At 44.7% G+C, this 27,251-nt stretch overlaps 2 protein-coding genes and 1 pseudogene across 2 annotated transcripts; 1 reads left to right on the top strand and 2 right to left on the bottom strand.

Moving 5' to 3' along the window:
• Nucleotides 1-439: 439 nt before the first annotated feature.
• On the top strand, nucleotides 440-19,640 carry LOC129353510 (large proline-rich protein BAG6-like; annotated as a pseudogene).
• On the bottom strand, nucleotides 2,374-4,164 carry LOC129353508 (glutaredoxin 3-like). The gene has a single exon (XM_055022857.1). The coding sequence runs from the start codon at nucleotides 4,137-4,139 to the stop codon at nucleotides 3,168-3,170; it is 972 nt and encodes a 323-aa protein (XP_054878832.1). The 5' UTR covers nucleotides 4,140-4,164; the 3' UTR covers nucleotides 2,374-3,167.
• Nucleotides 19,641-21,789: 2,149 nt separating the features above from the next.
• LOC129353511 (tetraspanin-13-like) lies at nucleotides 21,790-26,722 on the bottom strand. Its single transcript, XM_055022860.1, has 6 exons — nucleotides 26,608-26,722; nucleotides 23,218-23,383; nucleotides 23,060-23,160; nucleotides 22,504-22,617; nucleotides 22,310-22,423; nucleotides 21,790-22,210 (listed from the first exon to the last, which is right to left on the bottom strand). Exons 1-6 carry the CDS (start codon nucleotides 26,668-26,670, stop codon nucleotides 22,136-22,138), a joined length of 633 nt encoding a protein of 210 aa, XP_054878835.1. The 5' UTR covers nucleotides 26,671-26,722; the 3' UTR covers nucleotides 21,790-22,135.
• Nucleotides 26,723-27,251: the final 529 nt, after the last annotated feature.

Below are 27,251 nucleotides of genomic sequence, written 5' to 3'. Positions count from 1 at the left end.
TACTTAAATAAATATTTAAATAATTATTTGATAAATACTTATTTATTTAAATATTTATTTAAAATATTGAAATCAATATTTTAAAAATATTGATTTTAATATTTTTACATTGTTAGAAATATTTATATATCAATATTTTTAAATATTCATTTAAAAATAAATATTTTTAAGAGCAGCAGATTACAGTTATTAATTTCTCTAATAATATATCATTTAAAAAAAATAAATATTTATAATATTTCAATAATAATATATATATATATATATATATATATATATATATATATATATATATATATATATATATATATATATATATATATATATATATATATATATATATCATGAAAATGAAATATGGATCAGAATAACTGAAGGGTGTTTCATGTGGATTTATTTACTTTTAAATAAATGTTTATTTTTAAATAAGTAAATCCTGAAACCGTTTTGTACGAGGCGTGTGAACGTAAATGAGATGCTAAATGATGAGTAGCATCTGGAGGTTACTGGAGCTTCTGTCAGGATGGTGAGTGAACGTCAGCAGACAGCAGCAGGACATGCGGCAGGAACACCTGGAGGTTTGCATGACGTCGGCCACATCCTCCACTCTGGCATGTCATCCTGCAAACCTTCTGGTGCTTCACTGCTTTGGGTCAGTGAGGATTTAATTACCTTGTAATTACACAATGTTGCCTAAAAGGATCACTTTAACCAACATGTAGCTGCATGCTCCCTCAGCAGCAGAGCATGGGCTGAAGGAGCAGCCATTTTCCCAGCCAGGGTGAGGAATGCATGAGTTCTGGTTCTGGTTCTGGTGGCCTTTTGGTTTTCTGGTCAGTTTGACTTATTTCCTCTTAGACGTGAGCTAACCATTTATTCCTCTTCAGTTGAAAAAAAGAGTAAAATCTAAATATTTCTGCTCTTTGGTCTTGAAAGTATTTTAAAGCCAACAGTAGAAAATCTCCTCATTTTGGTTGTTTCAGTCACAGCTTTGGTCACAGAGTCGTCATTTCCAGGAGCTGTGAACTGATTTACATGTGAAACAATAAAAACCCTCCGGGGAAATCTTGACATACAAAAGGTCAGTCCATGCGCTGGAAATTCAAAAAATAGATTTTTGTTTTATTAACACCTGGTTTCCATATCTCCATGCCAATTTAAAATGTTATTGTTGTGCTGAATCACTTTTAGGTTAATCCAAAATAAATTCAGTGCTTATTGCTTACATTATGAATGTAATAACCTTATTAGGGTTAGACTGCTCTACCAAGTAAACAATAATGACAAATATGGTTGAATAATTAAATTTATCTGCATCAGATCACTGGAAACTGTTAAACAAGAAGGGAAATGCAGGAGATGGACGACAGGATGAGTTACTGTAATAATTCCTGCTTCTACAAGGGGGCGCCAAACAGTTTTACCTGCAGGGTCAGCCAGGCCATTTCCTGGCTGATTCTCAAGCATTAAAGTTTGATGATGAGAAATTTTAGCAGAAGACTCTCCTCAGATCGGGGGGGTCCAAAGTGTGGCCCTGGGGCCACTAACGGCCGCCTTAATGATGCAAATGTGGCCCATCAGAGAGAAAATAATTATCCACAAATTATTTTAAAAATGTTTGGCACAACAAAAGCATTTTAATAACCAAGTTTCTAGATTTCTCTGTAATTAATGCTAAATAGAATCACATCCATCCAGTGGAGTTTGATGGACCCAGATCAGCTTTAAGCACTTTATTAAAACATCGGCAAACACAGAAAGTGTTTTTAAATCAACGGTGATTTCATTCATGTTTTTATTGCTGATCTTTATCAAGCCAAGGAGATTTAGAAAACTGGATTTCTTTCTTTAAATAATGAAAACATTAAACTTTTTTGAAGTTTTGATGGACACATCCCTTTCCTAATTTAAAAATATATTTGTTTCATTTAAATATTTCAAGCTTAGTTTTTGTTACCAAAAAAAAATCCCAAAACAATATTTTTCTGTGATTTTAGTTTCTTAAAAATGTGTATTTTCTTTTTTTGGCCTGCAAGTTTAACAAAAAAAAGTTTATGCCACCTGGATATTAGTTACCTGAATAAATAGAAGAAGAAAGGCTATCATCTAAGTATTAATATAATATTAATATGCAGATCTATTCAGTGCACATTAATTTTCTTGCAATTTCTTCTGTATCCAGAACAGCCATTTTATTAGGTACACCTGTTCAACGGCTCCTATAGCCAAACAATCATCCCATCAGCAACTGGATGAAAGACCATAGACTAACAGCTGGTGTTTATGTGGCTTCATATCACATTTATGATACTCAAAGGTTTTAGTTCAAAGGTTTATTTCAGATATTAAACAGGTTTGATAAAACCTTCAGGTGCTTCTCTGAATGTCCTGAGCTCCTCCAGTGTTCACTTCTTATTTATTGGTGTAAATCAAATAAATCAAAACAATCTAAACTTAATATTTATGTCTATGTGACAAGGCATCGCAGCATCTTATCTCATCAGGTCACAGATCCATAACACTGCAGAAATATGTTCATATTCTGAGGATATTCAGTTTAATCTGTGCAGTCAGGTTGTTCTGCTGCAGCTTGAATAGCATCATGTCCGTTAGTTAAACGGGATTTATGATGCAACTACCCGGGATTTATTCAAGAGGAAAATAGGACGACTCATTTATTAATGTTCAGTAACCTTTAGACACAACAGAAGCAAACATCTTCATGTTCATTTAATTCATTTAATAATTGTTTTCATCAAGGAAGAAAATGGACCTGCGTTAGTCTCAGGAGTTGAAAGAAACAGCTGAAAAGCCGTTTATGAAACATTTCCGAGGAAAACATGAAAGAGGAACAATCTGAAGAACCTGAAAAACCTTAAAGTTCAAACCAAAAGAAGCTTTTATCAGAATCAGATGTGAGGGGCCAAATTACAGGATGTTAAGACATTATCCCACATATATTCCTTCTTTTTAAACATTTGAAAGATGTTTTTTCAAGAGTCTCCAGTGTTTGCATGAGAATCTACCAAACTGCTACGATCTGAAAGTTCTTGTTGACCTTTGCTCTCCAGGCCCCTGTGGAGGCCCCTGTGGAGCTGCTGTTTGTGGCCCTTGCAGAAGCTTCTTGTTCCCTGTCTGAAGGGTGGAGGACGGTGGAGGACATCCACCTAAGACTCCCCCTTCAGAACCGACACCAGCTCCCCACTTTCCTTCAGCTCCTTGACTATGTCCAGACCTCCGACCAGCTCGCCCTTCACGTACAGCTGCGGGTACGTGGGCCAGTTAGAGTAGGTCTTCAGCCCCTGCCGGACCTCCTCATCCTGCAGGATGTCAAAGGTGTCATAATCCACCCCGGTTCCGTTCAAGATCTCCAGGATCTGCCGGCTGAAGCCGCATTTGGCCGCCTCCTTGTTGCCCTTCATGAACAGCATGACCGGGCTCTGGTTGATGGCGGACTTCAGGCGCTGCTCCAGGCTGACGGCCTTCGGGCAGGTGTTCTCCAGCTCCCCGGACTCGGCCAGCTCCTTCACGATGTCCAGGCCTCCCACCAGCTCCCCGTTCACATACAGCTGAGGGTAGGTGGGCCAGTTGGAGAAGGTCTTCAGACCCTGTCGGACCTCCTCGTCGGACAGGATGTCGAAGCTGCTGAACTGGATGTTATGCTCCTTCAGGAGCCCCACGATCTGCCGGCTGAAACCGCAGCGGGGCTCCTGCGGGGAGCCCTTCATGAACAGCATGCAGGGCCCCGCGTTGATGAGCTTCTTCAGCCGCTCGTTCAGGTCGGGCGCCTCCGCAGCTCCGGCCGGGCTCCCGCTCACCGCCAGCCGCTGGACCTTCTTGGTGAGCTCCGCAGCGTGAGCCCCGTCCAGCCGGTCCACCTTCTCCCCGGCCTTGAAAAACAGGACAGTGGGCACCGAGGAAATCTCATACTTCTCCGACACCTCCGGGACCGCCTCCGCTTCCAGCTTCACGAACGTGGTGCCGGTGTGTTCTTTGGCCAGCTCCGCCATTACTTCGTTCATTTGGCCGCACTGGGGGGCCCATGCAGCCTGGAAGTGAACCACGGTGAGGCATTTTCCAGCCTTGGCGAGAAACTCCTCAAAATGCTTCTGGCTCGTCGCCTGCACCAAGTTCGCCATCTTTTCTTCTCTCGTAGAACACTTCCGATTGCCCCCTTACGTCACTTCCTTGTTAGCTTCTTAGCTTCAAGCAAACACCGGAGCTGCGACCCCCGGAAGCGGTTCGTTCTCCGGTGAAAACAACCAGATATCACCGGATATAGTGACAAGGTAGAGTGGTTAATAGGTAAGAGCGTAACATCCGTGGAGATGAACGTTTACTGTCTCTGTTCGTTGTGACGTATAGCTGCTTCTCATTAGCTTAGCATAGCCGTCCCTCAGTTAGCTTATAAACCAGCTGGACGGTCTTTGTTAAGCCTTAGCTGTTTACAACCAACAACTAAACGCAAGACTGGAGTTATTTCTGACTGTGGTATGTTTTAGAGTAAAAGTTAACAGGAAACATTTTACTGATTTCGTGTAGCAGCAGGATGTCGGTGTTGTAACCAGCGCTAAAGCTGTGGGAGAGACCCGCTGCTAAAGCACATCGTTTCCCTCAAAACCTCCTAAGAATTAAAGCTTTCAATTATTATTTATGTTTTATCAAACCTAATCACATGGATATTGACTTCTACAGTTAATTGTGCACACAACAACACACAGTTTAATTAGGCAACGCAGAATGATTATGTAATTTGTTTCCATAACATGACCTGGAGCCTCCATCAGTTCCATGTCTGTTACTTTCTGTTTTTCAGCTCACAGTAAATGAAATTGCAGTGTTAATATAGCATTCACATTTTAGAGCTTATGTCAGCCGAATGGACCCCCGCAGCTGAATGTTGGGCTTAAGATGAGAGTGATGGAGGTTGTTATAATAGAAAATATGAAGAAGTTTATGAAAATGTGGTTTATTCACATCAAGACTCATGACTCATATATTCAATGATGATGTTCTGCTGTGTTAAAGGGGAAGTAGGAATGTAACAATAAAACATGTTTATCTTTATTTACAAGAGAAATTATTCAAACATGCTGTGTCATGTTGTGATTGTGCAGCACCAGCTTATGATTTTGTCAAGTTTGTTTAACTCTGACAACAAAACTTTTTTTACTTACAAACTTTTATAACATTCAACAATCAACTTCATTTTTTGCTTGAGGATCTATCAAGTATGCTTTAGTTTCACCTCAGAGTGAGCAATACGAAGAGATATTTTAAAGAACGGCTTTGCTGCTGAATTTCCATGCAGAGGGATTTGAATATCATGACAACGATAATGACTGAGTATCCACAGTCGAGTGTCAGCAACTGAAGAGGATTATTCTCTGTGCTTCTGTTGTTGGCTAATAAAAACAATCATAGGTTTGAAGACTTTCTTGGATGTTTTAAGTATCTATGTAATAAAAATATGTTTGTGTGTTTGAAGCTGCATAAATTTGAGGCCAGTTAGTATTCAGTATCTGAATGTGTCAGGATGGGACAGAGTCGCCTGAGTGGTAGGTATGAGAAACTATGTGCAGTAGGAAACCAAGACATGGCATCAAATGGAAAAGAGCTAAACCACTTGTTTTTCTGTAGACTACATAACCAAGAAGAGGATCAGTTTATGATGCTTTGCAGCATTTTCTGGTTTGTTCCTAAACTCGCAGCCCAAGTTGTTCACAAGAGGACAGTATTAACCTGTACATTTGAAATGTATTTCAGGCAGCTTGTGCATGTGCTATGTTGAAATTATTGGTTGTTAATCTCACAAATGTTTTAATTTCAGATGTAATGAACTGGACTCTCCTGATGGAGCGTTGAGTTAATCAGGGACTGGATGATGTTTAATACCAAACTAATGTTAGTCTGTTAGTCATGATTTTTCTTTTATAATTTAGTCATAGTTAGTGACTTTATTGGGTTGTATTGAGGCTGCAGGATATTGGAATAAACTGACATTCAGATGTTTTTCTAATCATCGATATTTATTGGGAATAAATATCGATGAACAGCAGCTTAAGTTATGCCACCCTCTTGCAGGCTTGTTGACAATTAACCTGCACTGATCCTACCTGTGAACTCTTCTGTTACAGGATATTTTTGTCTGCTTGTAAGAGTTATTTTTATAGTCTGGGCTGCATGATGTTTGAAAATCTTGATATTTATAAATTATATCAGTTGCTATATGAATATCTCCTTATTGTTTCTCATCACTCTTTGGCATTTGGACAACATCATTATCACTGAGTGTGAGACTCGGTTCACCTGGCTATATATTACATTTGCATGTAAAATGCAAGTTCATAACAGTCGTGGTTATATTGCCATGTAGTTTTTTCATTCCAGTGTGTCCTTTGCAATGAGAATGTTGCACACAGCAACATTTAAATGAAGACATATTGGCGCAATAGTTCTATGTTGAATCACTTTTTTCCCTGAACTGGTTCTTCATGGCCTCCATCCAACATGGCGTCTAATAAAACACCTGGAGATTTAACACCTGTTCTTTCAGAAATATCAGCATTATTATTGACTTTGATGTTCCAGGAATGTATTTTCTTCCCATGTTTTCTACAGGAATATCATGGAGGAACAAAGTTCAGACATAGAAGTGACGGTGAAAACACTAGACTCCCAGAGCAGAACCTACACTGTTGGTTCTCAGGTAGAAACTCGGTTTCTGCTCCACATTTCTGTTTCCTGTCAGCCGTAATTCATTTGTTTGTGTCCCACTGTTTGTAGCTGACAGTGAGGGAGTTTAAGGAGCACATCGCCCCTTCAGTGGGTATTCCAGTGGACAAACAAAGGCTCATCTACCAGGGCAGAGTGCTGCAGGATGAACGGACGCTCGCAGACTACAGTGAGTCAGGAAAAATTTGGAGTCTTTTTTGTGTTCTGTTGTGTTTTTAGAGAAACTCTAATAAATTAATCAGGATATTTAGTTGCTTTGTAACAGATTTCTTCCTTTCTGTATTTAAGCTGAGGTATTTTTTTATTTGATTTTTTTCCCAGACGTGGGTGGAAAGGTGATCCACCTGGTGGAACGGGCCCCGCCTCCACCCTCCCAGGGCGGTCCGGGGTCTGCAGGAACCTCAGCGGACAGCGGCCCATCCTCATCCTCCCAGGGAACGTCCCAAGTGCCGCACGACCGCAACGCTAACAGCTACGTTATGCTAGGAACCTTCAACCTGCCCGTCAACATCATGGACCCCCAGCAGATCCAGGTTAGTCTGCGTCTGGAGCAGGATGGATTCCTCCTGTTCATGTTTATCTTCACAAGGTCAGATAAATTCTCTGACTTCATAATTGACTGTTTTTAAGTCACTGTGCTTACATTTGCTTCAACATCTAAAAACAAGATTAACGTGTTGAAGACAGTCCAGATGTCTCCAGAGTTCCACATCCTGACAAACCAACAAATCAGAAAGGAAACAGTCATGGCTCTTCAAATCATTTATGCAGTGGGAAAATCTTTGTTTTTAACACACACACTGCTTTAAATGAGTTAACAAAATTAAGTTCAGTACAAATGAGTCTTAGTTCTGCCCTCCTGTGTACAGACTGACGTCTGCCACATAGATTGCCATGCTGCAGAATGTGCTGATCTCAGCGTGAAGTGGGCGTTAATGTCAGATTGTTTGTGGGAAAGCTGCAGATAGAAACTGATAATGAAATTTCACATCAACATCTAAACAAGTGGGCAGTGGGGTTTTCCATTGGGAGACCACAGCCAGAGAAAAAAACAGCCACACTCAGCGGCCCGTCTTCATCCGGTGGTTCCAAGTTGCTTTAGGTAGATTTTCAAGAGAAGCGAAATGGAAAAGACGAGATTATGAGGCAGATTAAGATTTGGTGGGAAGCTGCAGCTCTCAGGTAGGAAACACTGGAGCCACCAGAGTCACAAACAGACAAGGTTTATAGTCAGGAGTTTACCATTTCCAGACAAACGAGAAGGAACATGACTCACTTCAGTTTTCAGTTTCAACAGGTTCAAACAACATTTCTGTTGTTGCAGATTAAATAACAGACATGAGAAAGTGAGGAAAAGCCTTCAGTGGGTCAAAGAGCGTTTCCACCAGGAGCTTCCTTCCTAATTTAAACAACTGAACAAAACTGCTGATAAATGAGACATTTTGGTACATTAGAGCTTAAAATAATAACTAGCACTGATCGCACATCTCAGAGAAACAGACCTGCTCTGAGTGTTTGGACCTTTCTGGGTTTGGTGCCTCTGGTAAGGCACAGAGCTCCAGTTGATGGCAGCATTTGCTACATCAGGATTTATTCTACAAATGTTCATTATTCAACTCTTTTTCATTGTAGAAATGTTGTAGATTTTGCTGTTTCCACCAACTGTTTCTAATACAATACTTCAAAATGTGCATAGAGGTTTCATCAATATTGATGACTTGTTATTGATGACTTGGCTAAAAGGAAAACCTCAGTGGATATAATGATGCTGAACTTGATTAAATAGGAGAACTTCACTTTTCCAGTTTATTTGTGAATTTTCTGAAACATATTTCACAGATATAATAATCAACTAATACTTGTAGATTTCACTACTATTTTATTGGTAGATAGATTAATAGCTTTAAGTATGTGTTTGAATAAATCAACCACAGCTTTTTCTTTTACTTATAAAATAAAACAAACTTCATCAGATTTGGGTCCCTTCTTTTGAATTAAATGTTGTTTTACTGATTCATTTCTTCGTTTAGATGTTTTATCAAACCTTTTTGTTCATCTTTGTTATTGCTAATATTTTCCCCTCTCTGCTTCCTCCCAAACAATCACACATCATTAAGGTATGTGTTCAACTGGGTATAAATGCACAAGAAACGACTCTGTTCATTTGAACATCATCTGCTCTGAAAAGTTGATGCTGAGAAATCATATATTTTGCAATAAACAAAACATTTAATATCACTTTGGGAGGGAGGACGTGGAAAATTAGATTATATTTCAACTCAGTAATGTTCAATTTCAGGAAAACCTTTAATATTTAATGTTTGATGAGTTGAGCAGCTCCAGGTTTGCTGTCCAGTGTTCCCAACGCTCTTGTTTTTTCCCCTTTCAAGCAGATGACGGTGCAGCAGATGGTGTCGGGAATGGGGGAGAACGCCCGGAACGCCAGGGTCACAACTAGCACTGGGGTAAGCGCCACGACCCGCTCAGTTTCCTGTAACCTGTTATTGTGGAGCGTCCCTCTGACTGAAGCTGCTGCTGCTGTTGCAGAGCAACGGCTCGGTGAACGTTCACATCGACATGGACCAGCCGGTCCAGAGCGAGCCCAGGCTGAGGCTGGTGCTGGCCGAGAACCTGCTGCGAGACATCCAGGACGTCATCAACAGGATGGAGGTGAGCGGTGGTTCAGAGCAGCACCTGACTGTTTGCAATAAGTATTTTGTTTTTGCAGCTACCAGGTTAAAGATATTAATAAATGTTTACAGAGGTCATTAAAGGTCAACCAGCCAGAAAATCAAAGTAAATGTGATGTCAATTGATCAGCTGTGCTACTTTTGTGCAGCTAAAATATCTGTAGCAGTTGATTGACTCCAAATATTCCTGATCTGGGTGGTTGACCTTCCAGAAACATCTGAAATCTTTTTAAACTGATAGCCGCACAAACCAGAACTTTTCCTGCTCAAAAATCAATTTTAAAATGCTCTTAAATTCTGACGTTTGTTTACACTGCCTTGTCATATAATTTTACATAAAAAATGTTTCTGAATCGAATCGTGACCCTGAAAATCAGCATCAAATGGAAAGAAGGTGAAAGATTTGCTTCTCTGCAGACATTTGATACTGAATTCACTTAATTTGTGGAAGTCGTGGGAAGAGCAACTTCATTCATGCCTGGTTTCTGTTTCAGGGTCGAACCACTGACTCATCCTCCCAAACCGAAACCGCTGCTGCTGCTGCTGCTGCTGCTGCTGCTGCTGCTCCCCCGCCTCCCTCCTCCTCCTCCACCACTTCCACTCCGTCCCCCTCCGCCCAGCCCATGGACACCTCTCCACCCCCGACTACGCCCCCACCGCCGCCGTCCTCCTCCGCCCAGTCTGAGGGACCGACCCCACAGCCGGGTCCGAGGTGGGAATGGGTTGTTCACCTCTAACATGGAGATTAGGTTCAGATAATCTGGAAATTCTCACAAACGGATCAGAACGGAGGGATTTCCTCTGGTTTGCTTCTCAGGAGCCAGTTTAGTAAAATATTCAGTCATGCTTCCAGAAGTAAAGCCTTACACAGCTGATGATTGTCATAGATCCTGAATGTTAAAGTGCTTGCTGGGTTTATTTTTTGTCCCTGCTGCAGCCACCCCAGCCCGGCGGAGCTGGCAGAGATGCTGTCTGAGCTGCGGCGGGTGGAGGAGCGACTGCAGCCGTTCATGCAGCGAGCGCACAGCATCCTGGAGACGGCCACCGCCGCAGAATACAACAACAACACAGTACGGGGCAAAGTTACTCTGGTCTCTCACAGCATGCAGATATTAATGTATTAACCTTAGAGCAGGGGTGTCCAAAGTGTGGCACAGGGGACATTTGTGGCCCTTGAGATGATTTTGTTTGGGTCACAAGTCATGAATGTTTTTCACTTAATAAGCAGTCCAAGCTGAACTTTATTTATGTTTTGATCTTTAATGATAATCAGATCTCATAAAAATGTAGTTTGACAGTTTTCTGTTTGTGTGAAACCTTTCTGTAGATTCTGGATCAAAACGCTGGAGGGCTGATCTGGGGAATCTTTCTTACATTGGCTGATTAATAATTGAATGTAAAAGATGCTTATTAGGATATTAAATATTTTTTACAGAACAGGAGTTCTGGATTCAGCAGATTTATCTTAAATACAAAATATTTATATTTCTGTACAGTTTTAACTTAATTACTGCTCAGAGTTGTTCTTTAAGTAAATGGCATTTTTTTTGTCTGGATCCTCCAGTTAATCAAATACTAAATTAGTTTCAAGAATCGATTCATCGCGCTAAATTTTTTCTGCCATATTTAAACCCTGACATCATATAAAGGTTATTCAGAAAGTACAAGTTTAATTTCAGGTAAAAGTGACATTTCTTAAGTAGTTGAACATATTTTGTAAGCTAGATGTGTCAATATTTTATGTTGAGGTGATTTATGATAAGTTTTATGTTTATCTTCTGATGACCTCCGAAGCGTCGGACAGCAGAGCTGAAAATGGCTGCAGCAGCTGCGGTGTTGATGTTTGTTTGCTGTGTTTTTGCTGCAGGAGAGAGAGGACGACCAGAGGACTCTGGTTCAGATCTGCGAGTGTCTGCGTTTGCTGGGCAACGCGCTGGTTGCCCTGAGCGACCTGCGGCTGAACCTCATGAGCCCGGTTCCCCGCCACCTCCACGTGGTCCGCCCGTTCTCCCACTACAGCAGCCCCGTCAGCCTCCCCGGACCCGTGCACCATCACATCCCAGTGCAAGTAGGCGGCGCCGCGCCCGTCCCCGTCGGCAGCCCCGAGCCCCGCTGACCTCTGACCTCTCTCCACAGATGAACCTGGGAGCCACAGTGACTGTTGCAGCCAACAGCACTGAGGGACAAGCTCCGCCCACCCAGCCCAGCGGCCAGCCGGAGCAGGCAGGTCAGGGACAGACCTCCCCCTCACAGACTACCACGGCCAATCAGCAGGCTGGACAGGGACAGGGTGGCTCCCGGGTCATCAGGATCAGCCACCAGGCAGTCCCGGTGGTCATGATGCAGATGAACGCGGACGGTGTGTTGTCCCCTCCCCGCCACTGATTGAAGCTCTGTGTGTGTGTCGCTGCTCTGCTGCAGATGAAGCTGTCTGCTCATCAGAAACGAGTCACAGAGAAACTCCAGGATTTCATAGAGAAATGGATTATTTTCACTTTATTTAAGGGTTTTCTTGTCGCATGCAGGCCCTGGAGCAAACGCTGCAGCAGGTGCACAGCAAATGCCTGGCCAAGCAGGTAATGTTGATCTGATTTTCATTTTCAGGATTTTTATTTGTTTTATTCTATGTTTTAAAATAATCAGTCTGTTTCCAGTAACTCAGAAATCAGATGTTGAATTACAGCAGAAGTAACTCTGCTCCATTTTTGTAATGTCGTCATTCCGGCCTCCACCCTCTAGGGGGCCTCCCGCCAGACTTCATGCGGAACCTCATGCAGCAGATCAGCCAGTATGCAGCCGCTGTGGCGACCAGCGCTGCGACCGCTGCAGCCACCGGCCAGCCCGTCCCGCCGCAGCCCACTCCCCCCAGCTCCACTCCCACCTCCTCAGCCACCACCACTGGGCCCAACACGCCCACCACCACCCCCACCGCGCCCCCTCCGCCCTCCCAGGCTGGACTCCAACAGCCCCAGGCCAGGGTGGTGTTCTCCCGGCCCCCCTTCGCCGCCGGCATGCCCCCGCCGGCCTTCGGGACCCGAGGAACCACCATCAACGTGAGGGCGGCCATGCCGGGCCAGCAGCCGGGACAGGTGGGAACTTACAGGCACTGAATGCTTATATTTGTTTGGAAAATGCTGCATTTCTTTTGAAATTGGAAAACGTCGCTTACAGATAAAACCAGATATTTTCCACACTGTTTTTTTCTCACTGTCTGAAAATAAATCAGGCCAAACTTCTCTTGCTTTAGGTGAGTTAGAATTAAATTGAGCTGGGATTTTATTTACACCGATTGTTTCAATCAATGAGTATTTATGATTCATGATGACTCCATGATTTATATCGAGTCATCAGGACCAAATATAAATACATTTTATATGTTAACATTATTGAAATTGTTTGTTGAAATTTATTTGTTAAATTAGTGGTTTTTCAGTCAGTTGTGTGAAATTTCATTTGAGATTTCAACATTAACTGTTGTTATTTTCAGTTGACCTCATCCCTGCTGCAGAGGGCAGAATACTTTCAAAACTCTGAATAACTGTAACAAATGATACAAAAAGCAGTCAGTTGAAGCAGTTTTTGAGTTTATTTGAATTGCTTTAAATCTCTAAAGTGCAGGAGAAGTTTGAAGAGGTTGAGTCAGAGCCCTGTCATTAACCTGTTTCCACCCGGCAGGCTTTCAAACCCGGCTGCCCTCAACCAGATGATCAGCGGCCTGGTTGGGCAGCTTCTGATGCCGGGCCAGATGGGTACGCTTTTCATCTTCAAATTTAAATCTCTTTAAATAATCATAAACTAATGAAAATTAACTTTGTTTGTATTTTCAGCAGGCCAAACCGTCTCTTCCTCTACACCCACTTCCACCTCTTCCTCTTCCTCCTCTCAGACTTCCTCTTCCACTTCCTTTTCTTTTTCCACGTCGGGTCAGAGCCCGCCGCCCACGGCGCCGGCCCAGAATGAGAGCAGCAGCGGCGAGCCCCATGACTTGGCCCCGGACCTGCGCCAGCTCCTCAGCTCTCTCCTGGGCGTCGCCGGCGGGCTGGGCGTCGCCGGGCGGGCTGGGCGTCGCCGGCGGGCTGGGCACCGCTACGGCCGGGGCCCCGTCTATTACCGTCACCACCTCCAGCGTCCCGGCGTTCATCCAGGGCATGTCGGAGTTCATGCAGCAGGTGGGCGGCTTTCTGCTGCCCGGATCCGCTGGAGCCGTTCCGGGACCGGTTCTGACTCTTTGTTTTCTTCCAGGCCTCTCAGCCCATCTTCTCCCCTCCCATTTCCTCCCACTGCGGGCCCCACCGCAGGCGCCAACCCGGCGGCCGCCGCAGCAGAGTCTGTGAACCCGGAGCTGTTCACGGGGATCATGCGCGGCGTCCTGAGCACCATGATGGGCTCGCTGGGCCAGGCCCAGAACGACACCGAGAGCATCGCCCAGTTCATGCAGCGGCTGTCGCAGGCCACCAACCTGTTCAACGGCCAGGAGGACCCCACAGGTCGGCTCCCCGCTGCAGCTAACGCCTCCGGTTCATCCACTGACGATGAATCCATTTAGGGATGATGAGATTAACCCCATTTAATCGCTGTGGCTCCGGCGGTGGAGTGTCTCTGCGGGGGGTTTAAAGTCGTTTTCTGTGTTTGTGGTTCCCAGGGTTCTTCGGAGAGCTGCTGATTTTGCTGTGCCAGACGTTCACCATGTCTGACCTGGTGCTGCTGCTGCACGGCCAGCACCAGCCGCTGAGCCGCATCCAGCCCCAGCTGGCCCAGTTCTTCACCCAGAACTACCTCAGCGGCAGAGAGCCCACAGACCAGAACATCGCTGTCCGTACCGCTCACCGAATCCTCACTGATCGGTCCAATCAAATGCCTGGAGGCTCATGTTTCTTCTTCTGGTGTTCTCTTTGCAGGCGGCTGCGGAGAGCCTGGTCAATGATCTGGAGGAGTACATCACTGAGAGCTTCGTGAGTTTTATTCTGCCGTTCTGAAAATGTTTTCATTTCAGGGTTCCAGGTGGAACGGGGCGGGATGGGGGTGACACGACCCCAGTGACCCAACTGTACAACAACATGGTTTTAATTATCACCATTTCAAACTGAATGTTTAAAAACAATCATTTATTCACTATATTCATGCTCTACAACTGAAATTACAACTATTATTGTGATTTAACAGAGAACTTGGTTATTTCTGTCTGTTTTGGCTGCCAGGATATTTACATTCATTCTAACTCTGATTGGTAAATATGTGAAAATATGAGATATTAATAGGCCTGTCAGAATAAGCAATAAATCAATCAGTTTTTGATAAATTACAAAACAAACTTGATTCTGAAGCTGTGGCAGCTTTTATTGTGGCGGTTCGCCACCATCAGTTAATCGTCTGGAAGCAGCTGCAGTAAATCCTCCTCTCCTGCAGAGGGAGTCTTCTGTCTCGGTGCTGGACGGCGTGGACGCCACTCAGACCAACATGTCTTTCTTCAGGCAGCAGCTGACACAGATCTCCACTCACATCCTGCGCTGCACGGGTAATCCTGTCCTCACACCGCCCCCTGCTGGCTCGGCTGCAGTTTGGCAGAATCAGCTGTGGTTTAATGTTGGATCTTTATTAATTTTGGGATAATTCTGGTCCAGATGAGACGTTTGGACCCAGGCTGCTGCAGATGTGCAACCAGGCGCTGTTTGAGTGTCTGGCCCTCAACCTGCACTGCCTGAGAGGAGACCAGCGAGCGCTGACGGACGTCATCAACCCAGGATAGTGAGTAGGAACCATGTTTGTGTTTTTAATGGGGTGTATTGAATAAACATGAGGAGGAATCAAAAATCACACTTGATTTTTGAATAAAGAACTGGATAGTTTAGGTTTCAGTCCCTTCCTTTCACTGCAGATACAGCTGCAGCTTTTAGGGGTCCAGGGTTCAACAGGTGCTTGAAATCCTTCAATAGGTTTGAATTTCAAGGTGTGGAAAGTTCTGGATTTCTGAAGAAAGTCCTTAAAAGTGCTTGATATTGAAACTGCACAGTTTTGGAATAAATTCTAATCTAACAAATGATTGAAGGCCTAAATTTGGAAAACATTATTTACAGTTGAAACCAGATATTTTCATAAAGTTAAATCAGACTTCATTAGACTAAACTTCTCTTGTTCAGAGAATTTGCTCTATTTGCTAAAAGCCCAAAAAATTAGCAAGAACATATTTTAGACAACTGGACTTTGACTAGGCCATTCTAACACATGGAAGACAGTTCCATTGTCAGATTGAAGTATTTGTAGCTTCTCCTCCAGCTGCATCCTGGAAGGATTGTTACTCTTTTTGTTTTATGATATGTAACTGTGGCAACAAGGTATCGTTTTTTCAACTGAGAGCAGCTGGTTAGCATCTAAAGCTAAAGCATTTTCATCTAAAGCTCAAATGAAACCTGAACTCTTTCCTCAAACCCAGAGGAGATGAAAATGAGACTTCGTGGATGCAGAGAGAAGGAGGAAGTTCAAACCATCTCTTTGTCTAACAAACACCCAGACAGATGCAAAGAGGAGCGGCAAAAGCAAAGGAGGTGGATAAGCAGAGCTAGCCGACACCTGATGGAGTCATCAGGACATGTTGCTGTAGAATATGAGCTCTGCTGCCTGGACATTAAGCCGGTCGCTTGTTTTGATGCTCATGACAATGTTATACAGCCACAGGCTTCAGTCAGAGGGCTCTTCAGTTTCGTTGCAAGACTGACTGCTACTGGAGGCCCTTCACTTCCCCACCATCAAAGTCCACAAATGGCCTTCTGCAGATTTGAGTTATGATAACTTTTCATTTGCCAGTGAGTTTAGGTGTTTTCAAAAATCTCAGTAAGACACAAAGACTTTTGTTGCAACAAGAAAATGTGAAACGTTCAGTGGCTGTGAATACTTTGGATGTTTCTGTTGAACATTGTAATGTTCAATATTACAATGTTCATACAGCCTCAGGAATTCACCAAATGTCACCTTTACAAAAAACACATTTTAATTCAGTCACACATGAACTTCTGATTTATTGTTGGTATCAAACGGCGCAGGATCAATTATTTATTCAAAGTGGTTTAGAAAGTTTGTGTCTGAGGAAACCCAGCAGATTGCATGTTGTTACAGGTTAAAGGTCGCTGACCTTTAACTTGATGCTGCGCCCATGTAAAGGTCTGTTTGTTTTTCACCGCCACACCCTGAACCAGGGTAAGCTGACCTCTGACCTGCTGCGGTGAGGAACCAGGAGCTTTAAACAGGAAGCTCTTCTTCTTCTGCTGTTTGGCAGCGGCGCATGTCGAGTGACATCAACCCCAGCCTGGTGAACTGGATGACCGGCATGATGACGATGCTGCAGGTGATTCTGGAGCATCCCCGTCTCCCAGGAGCAGATCCAGACTACATTACTACACAGGTATCCTGACCTTTGACCCCTCACATGACGCTCCGGCTGGCCCTTTTATCTGCCCTGCTGTGTCTCATGTTACTTCAGGCGCTGATAAATATAGATGTGATGGTTTTTTTCACAGAGGGACCGGAGCTCAGCGGGCGGCGAGCAGGAGGCTCAGAGCGCCACGGTGAGTCCGACGTGTTTCTGCGTCCGCACGCCGTCCTCGTCTCTCACGCCTCGTCTCTCATGTCTCTGTCCTCCTCCCAAGATCGCAGACACTCTGTCACCCGCAGCTGCCACCACCGCCGAGGAAGCCATGTCCGTGTCCCACGACACCCCCGCTGCGTCGTCGAGGAGACCAGCGTTGCCTGGAGACCTGGGAGCGTCGGGGGGAGCCGCGCCGTTGGGGGCGACGTGGCGGCGGCAGGAGCTGAGGGCGGCAGCGAGGAGGCGGAGACCTGGGCGCCGTCCCTCCGGTAGGATCAGTCCTCTTCATCACTCTTCCTCTCCTTTGTGGTCCAATGCTGCTGTTCCTCCGTCTGAATCAGAACCTGGTACTGTTAGTTCTGTTGAATCCCACTGAGAATCCGATGATCATTTATCTGTTTATGAAGCTGTTCAGTAACACCTAAACTCAACGCTCAGTGAGAAAAAGTCCAAATGATTCACTGGATGTTTCATTTGTTGACTGAAAAATAAAACTTGCTAGAACTCAGGAACTGGTTTCCCAGTCAGAGCCGACTGAAGGCAGTAATGACGTCTTGCAGGAGTGGGTTCCCATCATCCGCTGCGACATGATGACTCAGAGGAAGATGAAGGCTCAGCCGCCGTTATCCGACGCCTACCTGCACGGGATGCCGGCCAAACGCAGGAAGGTACTGGGACCGGCCGGAGCCGTCGGCCGCCGTGTGTCGGTTCTCCTTAAAGCACGCTGTGTGTTTGTGTGCAGACGGGCCAGGGCGGCGGCAGCCTGCTCTCCCTGTCCGACGCGGTGGGCCAGGCGGCCAGGAGCGCCGGCGTCCGGCCCATCAGCTCCCCGGAGCAGCTGCAGGCGGACCTGGAGGCGCAGGAAGTGAAGGAGGCTTACTCAGAGCAGGTCAGGACGGACTCAACAGGAAGTGAAAGAACTTCTTCGCTGTTTGCTTCTCCTCAGCAGAGTCTGTAGGGAAGTCCTGGGAATTTTAAATCAGTTCAAAATGCACAAAAATATTTTGTCAGCTTAAACTTTTATAAAATCATATTTTCAATAATTCTTTGATATTGTTTTACTTAAGAAAAGCCAATCAGCCAATAGCTCAGCAACCTTAGAACGCCTTGAATATCAGAGCATCGTCAGCCATCATCCTGCCGCGTGTGTGTTCAGTCCACTGTGTGTGTGTGTGTGTGTGTGTGTGTGTGTGTGTGTGTGTGTGTGTGTGTGTGTGTAGAGCGAGCTGCTTGGACGCTCCAGTATAAAATCAGGGATATTCAGCATGTGGGTCGGTTTTGGCCCGACATCGCAGTGTGTGTTGTTGTTCCCTGTTGACCAATGAGAGCACAGCCTGCTAAAGCGACAACCAATCAGAAAACGCGGTGATGTAAACATGGAGGGGAATCCCAAAAACAGCTGACATGGCAACCAAAAGTCCGCTGCAGATCAGATTGTTTAGTTGATATGTGGCAACAATGTTTGTTCAGCATTTCATGTGAGGAGGATCAGAACCGAGACAAACAGGAGTTGGACTGAAATGAATGTCGCCGGTGATCCACAGCCTGACACGACTCTAACCACATGACTGCAAACATGACATCAAAACAGCAAAAACGTTAAATTAACCGGTGAAGCTAAATAAACAGAAACATCTAAACAATGTAAGCAAAGTGAATAAAAACCCAGAACTGCTCCGTATGGTACAGAGCCACTCCTCACCGCCTCCTCCTCCACCCAACACCTTTTCCTTTTGCTACGTCTTTCATGGCTGAGGACTCAGACTGTCGCCATTACCTCTAAATTGTCAGCCATGTTTGTTTACTCTAAATTCACGTGTGGTTTGGTGGATTTTGGGGGATTTTCTGTCTGCAGTCTGAATGTTGGGGAGTGGATTGTGTGTTGCTCCTTATGAACAAAATCTGACTCAAGTCAAATGGTTTGACTCTGAACATGTTGCCTCTGAGCTGCTGAGCGTCGTGATGTTTTTCTCTCCCCCTCAGGTGAAAGCAGACGTGAAGAAGCGGGTCAGAGAAGACCCAGACTTCAACTCGCAGCAGTTCCCCAACGCACACAGAGCTTTCTCTCCTGATTCCTAACCGCCTCCCTGCAGCATTAAAGCCCTTCTTTTGCATTTCCTTTTGGTTTCTGTGGATCAACCAGCAGCTGTCGCTTTACCCCCAGAGAGCTGCTGGACTCCAGGAGGAGCCGGGTTCTGATGGGTCTGCTTTCCGGCCAACAGAGAGGCAGACGGCGCCGTTAACATCCGCTTTCAACAAACTCGACTCAGGAATCATGATCAACTGGTTTCTGTCACGTTGCACATCCGTGTGCAGAAGTTGCAGCGTTTTTCTTCTCTGTTGGTCCGAAAGCACGAGAGGCAAATTCCAGTATTTATTTCAGGAAATCTGTTGGGAAGTTTCAGGATAAAACGGATCGGCTCCAGCTGCTGTAGATCCAGAGTTCTTTACGCTTTTAGTCGGTTTAGAGCCGTAGAACTACTGATTATAACAAACTCAGTGGGAAGCAGGAAGAACAACAGCAAACCAGAAACTTGTAAAGCTACACTTTAGTGCCCTCTTGTGGTGAAACAGTACATTGCATAATTTGACAGCAAATTATTTGATAAGAAATGTTGAATAAATGATTTTCTGAATTTCCTGAACATGAATGAAACAATGAATTTATGCCAGTTCCTGGTGGTTTTTATTTTTGTATTATTTCAACAACAAGATGAAAAAATCTTCAGTTTCTTTGAAGGAATAAAACTAAATCAACTCAGTTCAGTCCAGGATGGAGTTTGTGCAGAACGTCGACTAAAGAATGTAACTAACGGAGTTATTTTTTCAATCCTCCACTAATCAACTAGAAACATTCTGAGAATCCTCTAACATAACTACCAACTTCTTCTATTTATTGCTTCGTGCTCCAACTCTAGCAGAGAAATCGGCCTCCATTAAACACACGTTGACACACTTCTTATTCCTCTGTTTGGATCCTTGAGCTGCTGTTGCTTTTAGGGACCCGAATCATCAGCGTATATCTGATTAGTTTTTTCTTAACATCTTCAAACACGATGACTTTAATGTGATGCTGTTTGGTACATGAATGTACAGAAAACCGAATAAAATCCTTCATTTAAATAGACCACTGTGTTTTCTTCTTTATATTTAGAACTTAGTTTATGATTCTATTAATGCTGTTGGGGAGAAACATTAAGTCAAGATGTGTCACTGATCCTTTAAATTATTCAGACTTATTTATATTTTATTTTAAAAAAACTTACATTTTGTCAACTTTAGAAAACTCGTCCGATTTTAAGATTTTAAAAAACAGCCCCACATTTTTATTTTTTACAAGTTTTAAATTTATATTAGAAAACTTGTCACTAAATGTGGCAAAAACTCTAAAACAAAATAGAGATAAAAAATATATGTAATTTATGTAAAATAAGGGATTATTAGGAAATATTTCAGAGGTGAACATTTGGTGTAAGTTTGCTTTTGCATGTTTAGTTTTATGAGGAAACGCAGCAGCTGATCCGAGTCCGGCTTGGTGAACCGGTTGGACCGCCCAGGAGTCAACATCCTGCTCGGCTGCAGGAATGCGACCCGACCCGACCCAGTGTCATAAAACCAGACATGATGAGCTTCTTGGAGTGAAACATTTGATGCCTCAAGAAAAAAATATAAATGCTACTGTAGGTTTGCAACAGTACATTCATTAAAAGCAGTACAACTTTAATTATTAATTATTAGTTACTCTTAGGAGCCTTTTTTTCATATTCTGGATATAAAACTTAACTTCATTTTAAAATCCATTCAAGCATGGCTTCCTGTCAGAGCATTTGGAACAATGAAAACCATATTTAGACACTAATAAAGGTTTAATGAGAAACTCGGACTTGTTAAGCATCCATTCACTGGTGAGGCCAAATAAGACGTTTCCATAAAAACATAAATTTTGCTTCTATATTGCGGATAAAGTCACACAGATTCTGCCAAAAAGCATCAAGAAGAGGAAGGAGACAGCAGCTGAACAGGTTTTGTGGGGATGGACAGAAAAAGTACAAACTCCTGAAGAGAAGCTCCACAAACCTCAGAGAACTCAGCATGTTGGATGTCATGTGACGACGCGTCCGGCCCGCCCATCCATCCGGCCCGCCCATCCATCCGGCCCGCCCATCCATCCGGCCCGTCCATCCATCCGGCCCGTCCATCCGGCCCGTCCGGCTGTTTGCAGAAGGAGTGTTTAAAGTTTACACTTCCTGGTAGAACCAGTTGAAGCTGATCTCAGATCAGATCCCTGGAAAACTGCAGTCCAGCTCGAGGCCCGGCGAGACCGAATGGAGCAAACAGAACCAGAGCGGGGTCTCGGCCTCCATGGTGATTTCTGAAAGGTGGAGCTGAATGCTGCTGCTTCAGCCCTTTATGCAAGAGAATCAGACTTTGAGAAATATTCAAGTTACGCTTGTCAAAAATAATATTTTATCCACTGACATTGGGGGACGAGAGGAAAGCAGTTTATCGGTTCTGGATTTTCATCACCCAATGATCACAATCCCCAGTTTGGGATCCAAAAATATTTGCTTTGGTTTTATTTTATTAAAAGTTCACTTACCAGAAATCTGAGCTCATTTGTTTCATTTCTCCGTTTGAGAGGCGAAAATGTCATCAAATCAAATTAAACTGGAAAAAAGACCAACATAAATATTTAATCAAATACAATTTACCCCAATTAACGACAACAGAGGCAAACTGAGAACCTTCAGCAGCCTTAAAGCTTCCAGAAGTAAAGAAACAAACTCATCTTTATTCTTCATTTATTCCTTCAGTTTTAAACAACAAATCACTTTAAAAACCTGCAGAGAAAATTGATTTCACTGCTTTGAAAGGAATTCATTTTCTTTTCAACTCAAAGGGTCGGTGTGCATCGAACTTCATTTCCACTTTAAAGTCCAACAGAAAAACAACGACGAGCTTCAACAGAGACTGATGGTGACAGAAGAGCAGAGACGCCGCACACAGCGGTCAGACGGACGCAACAGACGCTGCAGTGAATCAAATTAAAGGCACATTCAGACAAACATTTCCACAGACAGAGCCACAGGAATCGCAGCAGTGCATGTTGGGGTCACTGGGGTCAGAGCGGCTACAGAAAGGCTCCGGGGTTCGATCGAGGGTCCTTCAGGTTCCTGTACTTATGGGTCAACCACACGCCAAGAATCTGGAACAAACAGGAAGAGATTTTAAATGTCCGTGAGCTTCACCCCGACTGGAGGCATCGAGCCTGCGGGCGCATCGATCGGCCGACAGACTGACTGACCTCGGTGAAGCTGAAGAAGAGGCCGATGCCGCCCACGAAGCGCAGCACCTCGCCGGCGTACTGCTGCAGGATCAGTGAGCAGCTGCTGCAGGACTCCGGGGTGGCGAAGCATCGCTGAACGGCGGCAGGACAGAGTCAGAGAAAACGCATGGCGTTCCAGCAGGCAGGAGGAAGGAGAAAGAGGTTGGACTCACAGCGGGGCAGGAGCTGCTTTGGTTAACGGAAGAGAAGCCGCAGCAGTCCAGAGTTCTCTCCACGTCTTCCCGGGTCGCCTCGGACTTGTTCCAGCCCACCTCCAGCAGCTGGTTCTGGAAATTCACACAGACGGACATGAATAATCATATCAATCAATCTTATTCTGAAGATTAAATCACATAAAACCAAACTGGTACATTCTGCAGGTTTGTCATTTTGCCATTTTTATACATTAATAAATAAACAACAATAACTGTTTTTAAAAGAAGAAAAATATCTTGTCTGAAATGCAGCAGCAGCATTTGTTTAGTGATCATTGGATCATTTGTAGCAAAGGATTCAAAAATACCAGCAACATGTGAACCTCAGACGTTTCTGCTTCATTAATTCAATAGCAAAAGTAATTAAATCATCAATTAATCAGATTAGTTTGTACCAACGAGAACAAACTTCAGCTATTTGTAAAACCACATGTGTAAAAACTTAAAATAATCTAAAAATCATCATCTTCCAACTAAATGTTGGAATAATTGAGTTCAGCAGACGTGGACCAACCTGCTGCTCCGAGTTGAGAGCCAGGCAGGCGCAGGAGATGGAGAACTGCAACACAAACACTACAAACAGGATCATCATGTACTGGTGGAGGTTGAGGAACTCTGACATCCTGAACGGTGATGAGATGAACCGTGGACCGGAACCGTCTTAAAGGATACGAAGAAGCAGAACCTGCTGGTGCTTCAAGGCGCCGCAAAGCCCCACGAAGGCCACCAGCAGCAGGAAGACGCCCACTCCGATGACGGCCGCCACCACGCTGATGCTGGAGACCAGGCCGAACCATTTCCCCCAGGCAGCCACCCCGACCATCAGCAGACTCACCATCTGAGGGCAGCAGGAGGCCAGAAATCAGGCACAAAGCCAGCATGCGCAGAAAAATGCCATGTTTCATACACAAGTAGTGAAAGTTTGCGTGGTGCATCTTCCTGCGGTTAAAGCGCAAAGCGGCAAACCTCAAAGAAATACCAAAATGTGACTTCAGGCTTTGACTGAAGGACTTGATGTTTTTCAGTTATGTTATTGTTAAATGACGAAACTGAGACACATTTATCCTCATACAGGTGACACCTGTTATATACAGAAGAAACAAAATGACTAAAAAACCTACTTACATACAAAAGTCAAATGTAAATGGTTTGTTTGTGACGCATGCTGTTTGTGGGTCACTTTGTTCTGACAAATGATCAGCAGATCAACTCCGAATCGGACAGGATGCTGATTCTTCAGGTGGAGCTGCTCCAGGTGTGACGTAAATGTTGCTGGTCACTTAACTTTAATTTGTTCGGCTCTTAAATTAAATGTTTGTATGCAGTGAAACTACTGATGAATAAGCAAACTTTTTAACGCAGATTGTTTTTTGTGGTTTCGCTTCTCAGTTGAACAACCGTGACATCTGCTGCTCTCTGCAAAACTCTTGACATTTTAAATTTATTTAACTGTATAAATATTTATTCAAATATAAGACTATTAGTGGCATATTAAGAAAACTTTGGTGCAGTTTCTTTCATTCTGACGCTCCACTAAATGTGAAGACAAAAGTTGCATTTTGCCAAAGTTCATCCTGAACATAAACACTGAGATGAGATGCTGACACAAAAAGCACAAGAAGTTTTCCTGGCAAACTTAAACATAATCTGCTTTTTCCTTTTGCTTTTAGATGCTTTCTTCACTGAGCCAACTAACATTTGGACATAATCTGCATCTCCTAAATGACCATTTTTCAAACTGCACATCCTAACAAACCTGCCCTGCAAGATGGAGCTGTAAAAAATAAAAAAGCATGACTTCAGTCAACATGTGGCCAGTTGATGCATTTTAACCTGCTGGTGTTGAGCTGAATGTCACTTTATAACCCTGTCCAAAAACACAACAGGTGGAAAGGTAGACAAACCAAGGGTGACTTTGGTGGCAAACTGGCCTTCTGTAGCTTGTAAGAGTTTCCTGTGGAAAAGGAAACCCGATAAGGAGGAAGGAACAGGCCTGGTCAGAGGCTGCATACACACAGCAAGCAGATGCAACCCAAAGCCGCTTTTCCCTCCTGCGACCTGCAGCTGGCCTTTTCACAGCCACAGGTCCAAACGGCTCGGTTCAATCCTTTTGCCTTCCCAAAAACACCCACTCTGTGCCACTGAGGCTCTGCTCACCCTGGAGCCTGAAGTGGTTTTTGCCCCCATGTGACCTGCATCTGAACTTTTCACTGTGAACACAGATCAGATTTTCACAAATGCAACTCAGGTCACCTGAATATGTGGTACCAAATCCAATAAGTATCCAATCTTTACAAATGAGTTGGATTCATCCGACCTGCAGGTCACTGGCCAACCTGGAGTCACACACAGCTGCTGCAGTGAAACACCTGCTGCAGTGAAACGGCTGCTGCAGTGAAACACCTGCTGCAGTGAAACAGGCTGCTGCAGTAAAACAGGCTGCTGCAGTGAAACAGGCTGCTGCAGTGAAACACCTGCTGCAGTCAAACACCTGCTGCAGTCAAACACCTGCTGCAGTCAAACACCTGCTGCAGTCAAACACCTGCTGCAGTCAAACACCTGCTGCAGTCAAACACCTGCTGCAGTGAAACGGCTGCTGCAGTCAAACACCTGCTGCAGTCAAACACCTGCTGCAGTGAAACAGGCTGCTGCAGTAAAACAGCTGCTGCGGTGAAACAGCTGCTGCAGTGAAACACCTGCTGCAGTGAAACAGCTGCTGCAGTGAAACAGGCTGCTGCAGTGAAACACCTGCTGCAGTCAAACAGCTGCTGCGGTGAAACAGCTGCTGCAGTGAAACAGCTGCTGCAGTGAAACAGCTGCTGCAGTGAAACACCTGCTGCAGTGAAACACCTGCTGCAGTGAAACAGCTGCTGCAGTGAAACACCTGCTGCAGTGAAACAGGCTGCTGCAGTAAAACAGCTGCTGCAGTGAAACAGCTGCTGCAGTGAAACACCTGCTGCAGTGAAACAGCTGCTGCAGTGAAACAGCTGCTGCAGTGAAACAGGCTGCTGCAGTGAAACACCTGCTGCAGTCAAACACCTGCTGCAGTGAAATGCTGCAGTCAAACACCTGCTGCAGTAAAACAGGCTGCTGCAGTAAAACAGGCTGCTGCAGTGAAACACCTGCTGCAGTGAAACAGGCTGCTGCAGTGAAACACCTGCTGCAGTGAAACAGGCTGCTGCAGTAAAACAGGCTGCTGCAGTGAAACAGCTGCTGCAGTGAAACAGGCTGCTGCAGTGAAACCTGCTGCAGTGAAACAGCTGCTGCAGTGAAACAGGCTGCTGCAGTGAAACACCTGCTGCAGTCAAACACCTGCTGCAGTGAAACAGGCTGCTGCAGTGAAACAGGCTGCTGCAGTGAAATGCTGCAGTCAAACACCTGCTGCAGTGAAACAGGCTGCTGCAGTAAAACAGGCTGCTGCAGTAAAACAGGCTGCTGCAGTAAAACAGGCTGCTGCAGTGAAACAGGCTGCTGCAGTGAAACAGGCTGCTGCAGTGAAACACCTGCTGCAGTGAAACAGGCTGCTGCAGTAAAACAGGCTGCTGCAGTAAAACAGGCTGCTGCAGTGAAACAGCTGCTGCAGTAAAACAGGCTGCTGCAGTGAAACAGCTGCTGCAGTGAAACAGCTGCTGCAGTGAAACAGCTGCTGCAGTGAAACAGGCTGCTGCAGTGAAATGCTGCAGTCAAACACCTGCTGCAGTGAAACAGGCTGCTGCAGTAAAACAGGCTGCTGCAGTAAAACAGCTGCTGCAGTGAAACAGCTGAAAACCAGAAATCAGGATGAAATCTTGGAGAAGTGATGAACTCTGACCTGACCACATAAAGACGTTACAAAGTCTGAGTGTGAAGCTCAGGGGGTTTACGTTTTTTGTCAGTTTTCTTCATGTTGTTTATGTCGTGAGACGCCAAGTGAAGCAGCCTGAATAAAAACCCGCAGGAACCTGAACGCAGCGCTGACCCCAGCATGTCAAAGTACTGTTACCTGGCAACAGCCTGGCTACCATTTTCCAGTCTTTCACCTCCAAACAAAGATCAACTCCGGAATTAGTCAGAGCGACTCACCACATAAACGACGTTGAGCGCAGAAAGCGCGTTCTTGGTGCAAATGAATCCTCCGCAAACCATCGCTGCTCTGCGCCACCGTCCGGATCAGAGCCAAGAGATGTCTCAGGTGAAGCAGCAGTTGTCTCAGGTGAAGCAGCTGGTTGTCTCAGGTGAAGCAGCAGGTTGTAGTCTCAGGTGAAGCAGCAGGTTGTTGTCTCAGGTGAAGCAGCTGGTTGTCTCAGGTGAAGCAGCTGGTTGTCTCAGGTGAAGCAGCAGGTTGTTGTCTCAGGTGAAGCAGCTGGTTGTCTCAGGTGAAGCAGCAGCTGTTTGTTTCACTTCGGGCTGAGCTGGAAACGACTGGACTGTGTTTCCTGGAGTCGATCCTGAGCGCTGATTGGTCAGCTGGACTTTGCGCATGACTCACCTTTTGTCCCCGCTGCAGGTAATAACAGCGTCAGATGAACTCTGGTCACCGCGTCATCCAGCTTGAAGTCACTAAAGTATGGATTTGTTGAGAGGAGATCGATTGTTTGGACCTGGTGACGTCATCAGCAGAAGGATTTCCGTGTTTTACAGTCTTGTGATAAAAAGTAGATCAGTCACATCAAAGATCAGGTAAAACTCACAGATATCCAGAAGATCTCTTTAGACAGTGAAAAGAT

Source organism: Poeciliopsis prolifica, unplaced genomic scaffold (genome assembly GCF_027474105.1).
Source record: "Poeciliopsis prolifica strain line A6 unplaced genomic scaffold, Auburn_PproV2 SCAFFOLD092, whole genome shotgun sequence".
Lineage (NCBI taxonomy): Eukaryota > Metazoa > Chordata > Actinopteri > Cyprinodontiformes > Poeciliidae > Poeciliopsis > Poeciliopsis prolifica.
Note: the sequence above shows the minus strand (reverse complement) of the source record. Positions and strands in the feature narration are given on the sequence as shown.